The sequence below is a fragment of the Odocoileus virginianus genome, chromosome 9 (assembly GCF_023699985.2).
Source record: "Odocoileus virginianus isolate 20LAN1187 ecotype Illinois chromosome 9, Ovbor_1.2, whole genome shotgun sequence".
Taxonomy (NCBI): Eukaryota; Metazoa; Chordata; class Mammalia; order Artiodactyla; family Cervidae; genus Odocoileus; species Odocoileus virginianus.
This window is the reverse complement of record NC_069682.1, coordinates 61271148-61286333: the sequence shown is the minus strand read 5'-3', so window position 1 is coordinate 61286333 and position 15186 is coordinate 61271148. Positions and strand designations below refer to the sequence as shown.

Here is a 15186-nt window from a genome sequence, read left to right as displayed (position 1 = left end):
CTACCCACTTCCCACGCTCCATCTCACTCCTCTGTCTCCCTGGGAAGTGCTCCTAGTCCATCACTATTCATGAGCACTCCCCCTGCTCCAGCCAAGCTTTATAGAAGTAGATTGGCAATAGGCCCTCTTCAGATAATGTCATTCCCGACAAAGCCTTCTACCCCGTTCCACCCCCCACTCCCCAGCATATCAGTGCTCTGCCTTTGCTCGATAAGTGGGTGCTTTTGCATACATTTTGAAAGGTTTAATGACAGTAGTGCTTCTCATCCGTTATTTCATTTGGTCCTCCCAAGGGCTTGGTGATTTAGGACACACAGATCAGTTCATTCTCATATTGCTGATGAGGAAACGAGGGCTAAGAAAGGTGAAGTAGCTTATTCAGTTTGTGTACCCAGGAACACATGCTGTAGGACAGGGTTTCTTGATCTTAGCACTGTAAATATTTTGTTGTGGGAGGCTGCCCTATTCATTGTAGGGTGTTTAACAGCATCCTTGGCCTCTCTGCCCGCTAGATGCCAGTAGCATCTTCCAGTCATGACAACCAAACTTGTCCCCAGCCAATATCAGATGTCTCCTGGGGGTCAGAGTCTCCCCAGTTGAGAACCACTGCTGGTAGGGTATAAGCTTCCAGATTTGAATAGGAAAAGAAGTCTTAGAGCTTTTAGTTTTTGGGGAGGTTTTATTTTTGCCTAATAGCCTATCGTAGCCTATGTAAAGCTGGGTACTTTACATACCTTCTCTCTTTTAATCATCAGAACATTCCTTTGAAATAGATCGTCTTCCTCACTTAGTAGATGAACCTCTGACTCTAAGGCCTGCCCAGCCAGGAAGTGGCAGAGCCAGGATTGAAACCCAAACTTTTCCTGCTGCACAGCCCACGGCCTTGCCGCTGTGTTCACCCTGCAGAAGTTCTGGTGTCACCTCTGAGGCTTGCCCTCTCTCTGTAAGCAGAAACCTGGAGGTTCATATCATTTCACATCATCTTTCTGTCCATTCTCCTCCTAGATACATTCTTAGTCAGAGACATTGTTGTGCCCTTCCAGGTTTCAGGGAGCTAAAGGGAGTCTAGACCCAACCTGAAATGCAGAAATTTATCCTGAGCTGACTATAAGGAAGCATTCTCAAAATAGCTTTAAGTGAGGCTTATGTTAACTTTTTTCTTGTCATTTGTTGGTACTTTTCCCATTTAATTTTAGTATGCCTGTGATTTTGTCTATGGCTCAGAATTATGAAGAAGTGGGTAATTTTGCCATGCTTGTTTTGGCTCCAGTGATGAAAAGAAGCACCTGCCAGTACTTCTGTGTGGGGCTTTTTTTTTTTTTTTTTGAGACAGAATTATATGAAATGATTTTTTTTTAAATAGCATTTAACCATTTTCAGAGCATTTTCACAAGTACTATCTAATTTGAATCTCCTAACTTCTTGTGAAGGAAGTAGTTAAAGGTATTTTAACTCCATTTTATAGATGAGGCTCAGAGAAATTATATGACTTGTCCAATGCTGGTGTCTAGTGAGGTGGTGAAGCCAGGACCAGACTCCACGGATGTTGACTTCAGCCTGGGTCAGGGGGTCTAAGGTTCTTCCCACCACCTGCTGCCTCTTGTAGTTGGTTGTTCCAACCTCTTCCCCCACCTCCGCAGACCTGTATAAGCAAGAGAGCTCCCCAATTTGCCTTCATGTTCCCTGCCTTCCTTTACCTACCTTCAGTTCAGATACTGCTGAGCCTGTGAAAGCCAAAGACCAGACTTGAGAAAATAAATAGGAGACCACAGTTGGCTTCAGCAGAACTGGGGACCTACCAAGAAGGGGAATAAATATTCATTGGGGGGACAGGAACAAGTTATTAATTTGTTTCGGTTATTACAGTAGAAAGTGAGGTAGACCCTCTACTGGTGACTGGAAACATAAGAGAAGGTAGGGAGGATGTTATAAGAGGAAAAGCAGGAAGAACTGAGGGATAAGCATTTCAGTCATCCCCAGGGCAGCAGAGACAGGCAGAGGTTGTTCTGTTTGGTCTTTAATTTATTTTTGATTGGAGGATAATTGCTCTACAATGTGTTGATTTCTACCAAACAACTGTGAATCACCCATAAGTATACATATAGCCCCTCCTTCCTGAACCTCCCCGCCACCCCATACCCTCCAAAGTTTCTTTAAAAACAACAGCAACACAGATTTATTGACATTTTCATTAAAGAGTATTTGTGAAGTGCTATTAATACATTGCTTGTACAATTTCCCATCTTTCTACTTTCTGGTGACAAGAGTTATTGTCCTTTTTTTTCTTAGTAGACATGCCATATTTTATTCTCTTTGGCAGTCTTTAATCTGCTTGTTTCTAAAACTTTTCCTGTTTTAACAACTGTACCTTAGTTCCAAGCTCATCAGTTGCGTGTCACTCTTCCTCTTTGGAATTCATTTCTTACTCAAATTGAGTATCTCTATTTTGAGATGCTCATATCTCTTCCAGAATGATGTTTATTGCTTTTACTAAGTGCCAGAACTGGGAATAGAGTAGTGAGTCAGACACTGCACCCCACAACAAGGTCACCAAACAGGTCGATTTGCTCCAAATCTCCTCCTGTTTTTAGTTGGTCCTGAGGTCTTTCTTCTGTTTTATCTGTTTCTTTCTGTCTTTTGAAACTATATGTTGATCTTAACTAGATCTGATAGTGGGAAAGTATGTTTCTCTTCTGTCCAGTTATATTTCTATAACTGTCCAGCAGTTACTTGATTCTTAAATTTTTCTCCTTGCCTTCCCCCCTTTTCTTATACTTCCCTTCATACACTGATAGATTCTCAGTTGCTTTTTGCCTATTCTCCAGGCTTGAACTGAGAGAATTACTTTTTTAAAATTTACTTTCTTGAGCTCCTTCATTTACCTTCTGCACTTGGCCTAGAGCCTCCACCAAGAAACATGCCCCTTAGCTGGCTTCTACCTTGACTGCAACTTTCAGTTATGATTTCTCTTTTTCCTTGATTTTTCCTTTTTTTCCTCTTCCCCTACATTATTCTATTGTTTTAACTTGTTATCTTGAATCCCTTTCTGCTACTTAAGTCTGCTTAGTGCAAGAATCTCTATTGAACATGGAATTAATGCTATATTCAAAAAGGACAGAAAATAAAAAGAAAGAACCCAGAGCCTGAAACTTCTGAAAGTTTTGTTGGAGTGGAACCCTGCACTGCAAATATCAGAGACAAATAAATTCCCAGGGAAGTGCCTCAGGGAGGTCTTATCCCTTCCAGAATCTATCTAGTGAGCAGTATTGAATTTTTAATGAGTTCAGAGAATTTGGCTTTGGTTGACCACACTCAGATCATTTGGGGACCAGCTAATGATCTTCGCTCAGAAAATCTGGGCACCGAACACGGTCAGACTGACCCAGTTATATCCTTTGTCCAAGATGCATGATCACTCATGAAGCCTGAAGCCAGACTCCCAAGAGGATCTGACATCTTTAAAAAAAAAAAAAAAAGCCAAGAAAACAAGTGTTAGTCTTCCTCTGATTACTAGTATCTTTTCTTTGGGAGGTGAACATTGCATAAAGAATGTGCAACTGTTTTCTTGCTAGGTTCTCAACAAAGATCACTTTGGTTTCAGGAAAGAATCGCATCTTTCTGCTTTTGGCATTTCCCTTTGTGCTCATCTCAAGCTTTAGCCTCACAAAATGCTTCTTGACTGTGATCACAAGATAGGGAAGAAAGAATTCAGGCATACAGCGACAGCTGCTTCGCAAATTGCTCATCAGAATTTGTGTGTCTGTGTTCCAGGACCAAGATTTTAGTTCAGACTGGAGTGATTTTCCCTAAGCTTTCTCTAAGGGAAACTCTGGGAGCCCAATAAGATTGAAGCTGTAATGGGTCTGTTTTGATATCATTACAGATTATTCCTGAAAAGATTAAATGAATCTTTAAATCATATAATACAAAATACTAAGTTATAGACATTTTTTGTGCCAAACCAAATCATTTTTTTTTTCTTCATTGCAAAAGGTGAGAAGTACATGCTCATTGTAGAAAAGTTTCAAGAGAAGTGTAATCACCCATAAACTTTCTCTTCTGAAATAGTTGCTGTTGTTAATGTTTGGGTATTTTTCTTCTAGTCTCTTTTGGAGGATATTTTAATATAGTTGAGGTCAAACTTGGACGACTGTTTTGTAGTCTGTATTTTTATTTAATGACTGGGATGCAGTGGAATTTTTCTGGTGTTTTTGACCAAAATCTTAACAGAAACTTGTCAGTACTTAATTTTATTACATTGGCTTATTCCTTTTATAAATATCCATCAAGTACCTGACTTACACCTGGCCCTCTGCTGAATGTGGTGGAGGATGCAAGTTGAATCAGGGACTGGGACTCACTGGCTGGTCGTTTATATCCTACTACAACAATCTACCTGAGTCCCTGAGATGGCGCTCCCTTCTGCTTCTCACAGTCAAACTAGAAATTAAGTACAATGACTTCTCTGAAGGAGGTCTCAGGAGTTGTGTGGGGCCAGTGGGGGCCGTGGAACACTATGATCCTTTTTACCAATGGCAGCATTCCATGGGAATGTGCTGTCTGCATGGCATCATAGTTGTTTCTCCTTGCTGTGACTGCTTCAAACTTTATTTTGTGAACTTGGTTTCGTGCCAGGACTAATACCTCGGGCTAGCTGTCTCCACCACTCTCTCCTTTTCTCAGTGTCATCAATAGTCTCTCTGTGATTGGTAATCTATTGTGACTTTACTGCCACTGGTAGAGAGATGAGGGCTGCTCATCCATAATCTTATTCCTTCAAAAGCTGTCTAGATCGGCCCTGTCCACTAGAAGTTTCTGCAGTCAAAGGAAATGTTCTGTATCTGCACTGCCCAGTAATACAGTAGCCAACGGCCACACATGTGTGCTGAGCATTTGAAATGCAGCTAATGTGACAGTGAGACAAAATTTTAAGTTTTAGTTTAAATTGGCAGCTGTGGCTATTGGCTGCCGTATTGAAGAGTGCTGAGCATCATCCCAGCTCCACTAGTTCCTCTCAAGGGAGGACAGTTTGTTTCCTTACCAGGCTGGGCTGTGCTTTTAACCTCTGTTTGTCCTGCCAGCAGTGTGAATGGTAGGACACAGAACTGTTTCTAAGAGGATCTTCTTGACAGGAGATGGGATTGCTTAGTACTCCCTTGGCATCAGAGACCTCGATCTTCTCTGAAGGGGCAGCTTCGGATAAGGTACTTATTATCATTATAGCTCCACACCTTCCGGAAGGTGGACGGATATAACAGTTTCTGAATAATGAAGGTAATGAGGTTTGGGAGGAGCTTTTACTTTATGAGTCAGAAGGGTTTTTTTCCTCCCAAAGACATCACTCATTTACCCTTTTTATACTCTTATGTCATACTCTTGCACCTCTGGCATCTGAAATATTACAGAAATGCCTCTGAGTCATTACCATTGATTTTTTTTGGGCAATCCAACCTTACTATGATACAGTCTCTTCTTAGAAGCTTGGTGAATTCTCCTTGGATCTTTTGACTATGTCCTAGTTTTTAAACAATTCAGTGATTTGTCCTTTATCCTGTTAGCAGTGTCCTAGGATATACCAGTGTATGAGGAACTCCGTTTTATCTGTTTCCCTCCCTCAGTGACACTGCCTTTCTTCCTTGTTAAATTTCAGATCTTTCATTCCTGACCCATCTGTATCTTTGTTTTCGTCTTCGTCCTTTCTTTGCTTCCTTGTCCTGGGCACGCTGGCTCCTGTCAGAGTTGGCCTCCAGCTCCTTTCCTCCCACGTACCTCCCGTGTGGATTGTGAATGTGTTCTCAGACTCTGATCCATGTTTTCTCTCTTCCCACAAGCTCTCCCTGCTCTCCTTAGGTAGGGAGACAAGTTACAAGCTTTACTAGGAAACCAGACTCTTCCTTCATCTTCATGGGAAGCCTGCCAAAGTGTAACTCCATCACTAAAGACTCCCCTTTTACTGACATGCGTTGCCTCTGAAGCCAACCATTTTAGTTTTATGGCAACCAAGAGGCTGCACATGCACTGCTTTCACTGTGAACTGAATTTGCTGCACGTTTGGGGAAACCACATGGGGAAACTGACTGTGTTTTCTGCCTTCTGTTGACAGAACGGTACACGACACTTCCAGGACTTTGACTGTCAGGTAAGGACTGTACAAGCACCAAGGAGGGCTGTGCACAGGGTCGCTGCAGTGCTCCCCTCCCTGTGGTGATGGTCCTGTAGGGGCGGATCTCTCTTCATAGCTGGTCATGATTCTTTCATGTTCTTTTGATCACTGGATCGAGTTTATTTAAAATGATTTGCTATTGTGTTCAAAAATTGCTTGCCAAGTCCCTATGGTTGTAGGTTATTGGGTGGAGCTGTCTTTTTACAATTAAGATCTCCTTTCCTCAAATTGATATTTGAAACCTTAATCACGAATGCCATATGGTTGTCACCTCACAGCAGAGAAGGTTGGGGGCGGTCAGTTTGGAGGGGAGACTTTACTAACAACAAAACCTGTTCTAAAAGAAAGATTTAGTGTTATTAATACAAAAAGCAGATGTCTCTTGGCTGTACCTCTGGAAACACAAAATTCAACCTGACTCATTCGTATTTTCCTAAATGGGAGTTCATCTTAGAATGCTTTTGCCTGTAGCTCTGTTGCTAATTTGAAAATCCATAAAGTAAACTAGCAGTTCCATCTTCCTACTTTTATCTGTTAACTGGCCCTGAAAGAAATGGGAAGAAGGAATAAATACAGGGAAATGGATACCTTACAAACCCAGACAGGCTGACTCTCCTACTTTTGGGGTAGATGTGGTAAGTGGCTGTCAGAGGCAACACAAAGGAGACTCAGAGGGTACTAAGCAGGAATGGAAGGTGCAGGGAAGGCAGCTTCCCTGTGTCCAGGATTCAGCCAACTCGCACACCCACAGGCAAATCATCGTTTTCAGGTACACATTTGATGTTAAGTACAGTGGAATTGCTCCATATTAGCATTAACATCAAAAGGAGAAACTAACATCTGTCTCATAGGCAACCCAGTTATATCGTAATAATTTGTTGGGTACCTACTATAGATACTAAACATACATTTCTCTAATCCTTGGAGCAATATCACAAGGTGGTTTTTATCAGAGATGAGGAAATTAAGAATCAGGTTTCATAAATTGCCATGGGTGGAATTGAAGTTGAAAACCCCACTTTGTTCTGAATCCATCACCCATTCTTTCTCACCTGGCAATGTCCAGAGCTGAGCTGTGGCAAGGAGTTGAGCTGTGTATAAAGCTGAGCTTTCTTAGCAAGATAAGTGAGACTGAGACTTTGGAAGGGGCAGGCTCCATAGCATTGTTACAGATTTTTAAATCCCAGTGCCAAACACTTCTTATTGTGCCTGTTTGGTATACTTTATGTATACCACATAATCAGCCTGCTGCTGTTAGGAAATCTTTTGTTATAGACTCTTTACTCAAAAACAAAGAGCCATATTATTTTTCGGTAAATGGTGGCAGTCAATTTTTGGTTTAGTTGTTTTTAATTTGATCTTTTGATCTAACTTCAGTTATGGTTTAGATCCTAGGTTGAACTAATTGAGTTGCATTACTCTTAGTATTTGATATAATTTACCTAGAAGGAGATCATTTGAGAGAGGGTAATAGTAAAATTCAAGGTGAAAAATTCCAGAAATAGTCTATATTTTTCTACTTTTAAGATGTGAAAGCTAAAAAAAAAACAAAAAATAAATAAAATGTGAAAGCTTTTATTTTCATCAAATTGGACACACCCCTAAATCAGAATATTAAAAAATTGTGTGCTTATAGCAAAACGATATAAAAATACCAAAAGGTAAAGAAATAAAAATTGCTTGTTATTCACCACTGTTAATATTTTGGTGTATATCCTTTAGGATTTTTCTCACATATAAATATACTTAGGTATAAATGAAATTGAGTTTTAGAAATTATTATTATCAACTACTTTTTAATACTATGGCTTAAAAATAGTCTGACAAAAATTCTTTGTATTTTGGGTGAAGCTTTAGTATAACAGTGTGTTCTGGCCTCATTAAATATAACTTTAGTTCAGTTCTGATACAAATAGAATGATGGCAAGTGTATGTCACTGTCAGTGGTTATGAATGTCCAGGTTCTCTGTGTTCTAAAGAAGAAAAAGTCAGAGGCCCTTCTTTTTTTCTCCTCAGCACTCATGAATGCACTTCATTCTCACCTGGCTCTTTGTTAAAGGCGTATGTGGTATTCTGGAGACTGGGGGTGTCTGGGTCAGGAGTTTGGCTACAGGTGCTAGAAGGCCTTGGAGGTAGAACTGTGACGTGAGACATCTGTAGAGTGGCGTGGTATACCTGAAGGCTTTTTGGAAACCACTGGGCATTCTTAGGAGACAAAGCAGAACAGATCTAAAGCCAGCATTGTTACATTCAGCCTTGGCATTGGTGTTGCTCTTTGGCATAACTGTGGCATGGGACTAGCTGATGAAGCAAGTTCCTCTGATCTGTCTTGCCTTAGAAAAATCTTTACTGAATTTGATGATATTCCAGGAAGTTATCTTAGCATAACAACTAAGCTCATAACTTCAGTCTGAACTGTCTTTTCTTCCTCTTGTTTTCTTTACTAGTCCCAACTACATGCTTCCCTTCCCCCCAATAATTGAAAATATAATTAAAATCGTACCATTTCTTTTGGTTCTTTGATTGTCCTGGTGACTTCAGTACTATACAGCTTCCTTGAGGCAAATAGCAGTTATACTGAGATCTAAGTAATAAGGGGAGGGGTGATTAGAGGTGACAGTGCTCGGAATTGATGTGAAAGGAGAAAACCTATTGCCAGTTGAAACAGTGAATCAATAGACTTATTGTTAATTATCTACTTTGGTGCTGCTTAATTGTCTTCTGCTTGTGAGAATGTTTAAAAATTTGAAATTAGAACAAAGACAAATGCTATAGCTTCTTTGTGCATGTGATATATTGCCTTCAAAAATAATTATACTAGGAATTTTAATTAAGAGGCACAAATTTATATATCTTACTATATATAAGATAAATAAGCTACAAGGATGTATTATACAGCACAGGAAATATAACCAGTATTTTATAAAAATTTTAAATGGAATATAATCTATAAGAATTTTGGATCACTATGGTGTACACCTGAAACTAATATAATATTGTAAATCAACTATACCTCAACTTTAAAAACAGGATTAGTAAGATGGATATAGGTTGGATAGATGCATGATAATTGAGTATAGTAAAATGTTAATGGTAGACTCCAGGTTGTGGGTATACAGATGTTCACTATAAATTCTTTCAGTTTAGGTGTATGGTTGAAAGGTCTCATGATAAAATGTTGTGGGGGGAATCAATGTTTAATTTTACAAAAAAGTACACAAAACTTTTTCATTTTTAAACAACTCTCCATGGACATTTCCACATGTGCACACACACTTATTATGAAATTGTAATCACTGTGTTTGTATAAATATCATCATCATTATTTCTCACATATTTCTAAAGCTTCATGTGTAGTGTTTAATGTGTGCATATCACATGAGTAAATATGCTCTATGTTTAAAAACAATTCTTGTGTATAATCAAATTTAGAAAATTCAGAAAAGTATAAAACTAAAGGTGACTTACAATCCTGTTACCTAGAGATAGCTGTATTTTATTATATTTCTTCCCAGTTTTTACTTTTGTATTCTGGTTATTGAAAGAGTACATGCTCATAGTTGAAGAGTTGGAGAGCACAGAGAATTATGAAGTAGCTAGAGAAAAGCTCAAAATCCGAGAACCCAGGGACAGCTGTGTTGCTGTGTTTAGTTTGAGCTATGTTTGTGTGTATATAGTTTTCTTAATAATTTTTAAAATTTATTTGATTGATCACACTGGATGTACAGTTATATATTTCCTTTTCTGACTTAATATTAGAACACAGTCCCATTTCTATATCATTTTTAAACTCTAATAAAAACAGTCTTTAGTGGGGAATTCCCTGGCAATCCAGTGGTTAGGAAATGGCACTTTCATTACGTGGGCCTGTGTTTAATCCCCGGTCAGGGAACTAAGAGCCTGCAAGCCACGTTGCGCAGCCAAAAAGAAAAAAAAAAAACAACTCTAATGGCTGACTATTATATCCTCATATAGCTATCCCATGACTTAACTATTCCATTATTTTTGGAAATTAGATTCCTTATAGTATGTTCAGTTATTATAATTTGTTCAGTTCATTAAACATTTTTACGCATAAATTTTATATACATGTTGGATTATTTCTTTAGATGGATTCTTGGAATGAACACACTTAAGGCTCTTGGCACATCTTGTCAAGTTGCCTTCCACTTGCATCAGAGGGGCACTCAATAAATATTAATGGAGAGTGAAAAGCTGCTTTCTTCCAGGATATATATTCCTGTAGAAGATGCTGATAATGGAGTGCACTCACAAGAATGGAGTTCCTATTCCTGGGATAAGAACCCCAGACCTGGCTGAGGGCTGGGTAGTTTCATGCTGGCTGTTTAATTGCAGTAGTTCTTTAGAAGACTGATTTATAGAACCTTACTGTGAGGATGTATATATGTGACTGCCTCTTCTAAAGGGATTTAAACAGCTTTAAACTCTCGCAGATCACTTGGTAAATGGGCACTATTACAAAATAAGAATTAAGTGAAGTTAATAACTGGAAGTTGCTTCCGCAGAAAAGAGGTGTTTGGAAAGAACTGGGATTCAGCCACCTGCTGTAGTCTGTTAGAATGTTTGACCAGTTCCATGCTCCTCTCCTTGCCTTGAAGGATGTGAATGTGGCCCCAATTTCCCTTTCAGCCTCTGTCCATTGTTTCCCATTGTTTACTCCACCCACTCCCCGGAAAACTAGAATTATTGCTGACCCACCCATACTTCTGCTTTGTGCTTTTCCTTTCTGATGGCCTTTGTTCACAGGTCCTCCCCTCAAGATGCACACCTGACCCCTTTTGGTTTGATTTTTTTTTTAAATTGAAGTATAGTTTATTTACAATGCTGTGTTAATTACTGCTGTGTTGGTTTGGTTTTGCTGATTTTTGGTGGGGGGGGGGTGGGGGATGGGTAAGGCAGAAATTGATTATTAAGTTCTCAGGATAGAGGTGCCTTTATTTTCATTTGCAGAGAAAAAAGAACCTGATAGATTCTAAGGCCTTTTTATCACCACCGCCAATCTCAGTTCCCTTTCCCCGTCTCTATTTGACAAGCTCTGTCACAGCATGGGCCTGATGGCTACCAAGGCCCCAAATGCACATTCTTCCAGCTTAGCAGCCTCACTGCCGAGAGATCTTTACCTGTAACTTGATGAAAAAGGCCAGGGGAGGAGTCTTGTTGGTTTGGCATGGGTCATGTGTGTGGGGGTCACACTGTCATCCCTGGACTGCTACCATGGCCAAAGATTGGGGTGTTTGAATTGGCCAAATCTGGTCCTCTTCCTACCTGGACTAGACAGTCCTTGTTCTGAAGGTGTTCTGGGCTAGTGCATGTAGGTTAGTCATTCACTCTCTTTTTCCTCATTGTTTACTAAGGCTGTTTGAAGAAGATATTGGATTTGGCTTTGAAAAAGATAGATAGGAAAAAGACAGATTTTATCTTGACATATTGCAAAAAAAAGCTTTCAAATGAAGAGCATGATTTGTGAGAGTTCTGAGAGTGTGGGTAGCTGTAAAGTAAAAGTAGACATCTGAAAGAATGTTGATTTAACTAGGCTGAAGGATGTGAGAGATAAGAGGGGAGAGAGCTGAGGCTAGAATTAGGGAAAACATATTACAGAACTTTAAAAAGAAGAAAATGTCATTTACTTGTAGGCAGAAGGCTGAATAATTGTGGAGACAGATTATTTTACTATGGGCTTAAATGAAGTCATGCAAATGAACTTTATACCACTACCCAGGGTAAGGTAATGGGGGTATTGTATTAAAGTTTCCTATGTAAAAAAAATAAATAAAATGAAATTTCATATGTAATAAATAACAAAAACTATACCCAGAGATCATAGAGAGGTCTGCTTATTAGAAACAGAATAAAATTCATACTAATAAGAATGTTGATATTTCTAGAAGTACGTTGTCCTTCAAGTTTGCTTAAACTGTTTCAGACTGGCCAGGGAGAGGAAGAAGCACTAACAGGCATGATGTGGTCAAAATTTAAATAAAGAGGTAGGACGCGTCGGATTGTGTAACTCTGGTGATAGCACATTGAGCTGAAGGAAAAGGACTTAGAAAAAAAGGTGAATATTGGTTATTATCAACTAATGGTAATAACCTAAACTCTTAAAGTCTTAAAAAGATAATCTACATCTTTGACTAAAAGGGAGAGGCAGTCCAGGATGGAGAAGTGTTTTGGGGACCAGTATGATCTCAGGCTGTTTTATAAGCCTGGAGAAAAGAGATCATGCTTAAGAGGTTTCATAGCCTTGGAGGTGGTAAGTAATCAGAGTGCTGGGGAAGATCTATGACCAGAGCCTACTAGGCATTCTCATTGTGCAGTCACACCCTCTAGAATGCTGGGGTGAGTGGTGGGGTAACTAGAGAAACAGTCTGTGCAGCGGATGATAGTTGACTAAAGTGGAAAGGTGGCAACAGCACCACCCTGGCCTGACCATTGAATCAGCTCCATAGCCAGGGTCTCTGCACACTCAGCTCTAGGTAGAGACTTGTTCAAGCCATTCACACGTAAGGTCACAAAGGATATATTTACGGGTCCACATGGAGGTGAGTGTCTCCTTTCTTTCCATATTTCTCTGAAAATGAAGAGTAACCCCATGAGATACTGGTAACCAAGGGTTGCTCCAAATGGGGCAACAGGATTGACAGAGCCCAGGAGGTAGGAGCTGAGATCTCCCTAAAAAGTTGAAATTTTGTGAGCCAACTTTAACTCTGAATTTCATCCAGATTATGAAATGATGACAGTAATTACTTTGCCCTGTTGCCTTGTCTATTTTTTTTTGTTTGTTTGTTTGTTTTTTTGTTTTTGTTTTTTTTTTCCATTTATTTTTATTAGTTGGAGGCTAATTACTTTACAGCATTGCAGTGGTTTTTGTCATACATTGAATTAGCCATGGATTTACATGTATTCCCCATCCCGGTCCCCCCTCCCACCTCCCTCTCCACCCAATCCCTCTGGGTCCTCCCAGTGCACCAGGCCTGAGCACTTGTCTCATGCATCCAACCTGGGCTGGTGATCTGTTTCACCCTAGATATACATGTTTCGATGCTGTTCTCTTGAAACATCCCACCCCTGGGTTCTCCCATAGAGTCCACAAGTCTGTTCTATACATCTGAGTCTCTTTTTCTTTTTTTGCATATAGGGTTATCGTTACCATCTTTCTAAATTCCATATATATGTGTTAGTATACTGTAATGGTCTTTATCTTTCTGGCTTACTTCGCTCTGTATAATGGGCTCCAGTTTCACCCATCTCATTAGAACTGATTCAAATGAATTCTTTTTAATGGCTGAGTAATATTCCATGGTGTATATGTACCACAGCTTCCTCATCCATTCATCTGCTGATGCCTTGTCTACTTTTAATATGTTCTATTTTGCCCCATGTGTTATAGGTCCCTTTTCATCATCATCTGAACTTCCCTGACAGCTCACTATCCCCTACCCCTTCACTCCGCACCCACCCCCCACCTTTCCTGCACACACTATCCCCATTAATTATCAGATCTTGGGAGGTCCTGCTAACCCCAGGGCCAAACTATAAGTTGTTTTTTACTCACTTCTCAGCATACCTGAGACCAAGCTGGAATACTTAAGCAAAACTGTACTGAAGGCTTGGATATGACAGAAAGAAGGCTCCAGCAACTAGATTGTCGGATGACAGATTGTTGCCCAGTCTCTTCAATTTGGATTCTCCTGTCGTGTCACTCCTCTGGCAGGGGCTGGCTTCTCCTTCTTTCTTCACTCTTTCTTTAGAAGTAAGACATGAGAGAGGTCAAAGCCTCCTTAAGTTCACTTTCAGAATAGGTCACTGCCCAGAAGGAATCAAGTCTAAAGTTAATGTATGTTTCTTCTCCAAGTTTTTGCACTTTAAAGATTTATTTTTTTCATTGATTTATTTATTTTTATTGAAGGCTAATTACTTTACAATATTATAGTGGTTTTTGCCATACATTGACATGAATCAGCCATGGGTGTACATGTGTTCCCCATCCTGAACCTCCTTCCCCCCTCCCTCCCCACCCCACCCCTCAGGGTCATCCCAGTGCACCAGCCCGGAGCACCCTGTCTCATGCGTCAAACCTGGACTGGCGATCTATTTCACATATGATAATATACATGTTTCAGTGCTATTCTCTCAAATCATCCCACCCTCACCTTCTCCCACAGAGTCCAACAGTCTGTTCTTTACATCTGTCTCTCTCTTGCTGTCTTGCATATAGGGTCATCGTTACCATCTTTCTAAATTCCATATATATGTGTTAATATACTATATTAATGTATTTCTTTCTGACTTACTTCCCTCTGTATAATAGGCTCCAGTTTCATCCACCTCATTAGAACTGATTCAAATGCATTCTTTTTGATAGCTGAGTAATATTCCATTGTGTATCTGTACCACAGCTTTCTTATTCATTTGTCTGCTGATGGACATCTAGGTGGCTTCCATGTCCTGGCTATTGTAAACATGCACTTTAAATTTATGTATGTAAACATACAATCTATGCAATGTTGCTTTTTATAAAAATCTGCATATGTAAATCATAGGTCATATACAAATCCTTCCATGTTTCTATTCAGCATTGTTTTTTCAAGATTTTCTCTGTGTATTAGTGCTTATAGTTCTAGTTCATTCATTTTTATCTGTATCTCATTATGTGAATATATTATTTCACTTTCAGTTTCCTTACAGATGACTATTTAGACTGCTTTCAGTTTTTTGACATTATAAATAAGGCTGCAGTGTGTATGTATATATACATATATATATCTGCATATCTTTTTGTGTGTTGAGTATGTTTGAGAATTGCTTTAGATTATACCTAAAAGTAAAACTGCTGTAGGGTAGACATTGCTTAACTTTGCTCGAAGTTACCAAATTATTCTCCAGAGTAGCTATTCCTGGTTACTGCATACCAACAGTGTATGACAGTTCTTATTTCTCTACACCTTGACTAACAGCATTATATGACTTAAAATTTTTTGCCATTCTGGTATGTATGAAATTAC

General features: G+C 39.5%; 1 protein-coding gene across 9 annotated transcripts in view; it reads left to right on the top strand.

Moving 5' to 3' along the window:
* The window catches only part of NDRG3 (NDRG family member 3), a 68859-nt gene that overhangs the window by 21234 nt on the left and 32439 nt on the right, over positions 1–15186 (top strand). For 6 of the 9 annotated variants that reach the window (XM_020892051.2, XM_020892057.2, XM_020892050.2 and 3 more), the window contains exon 3: positions 6104–6139. The exons of 1 other annotated variant lie outside the window; for it this stretch is intronic. In XM_020892051.2, the coding sequence (XP_020747710.1) occupies positions 6104–6139 (36 nt within the window). Of the gene's footprint in view, positions 1–4789; positions 5275–6103; positions 6140–12519; positions 12724–15186 lie in introns of those variants that run through there. 2 more of the 9 variants (XM_020892058.2, XM_020892059.2) reach the window with 2 other exon arrangements.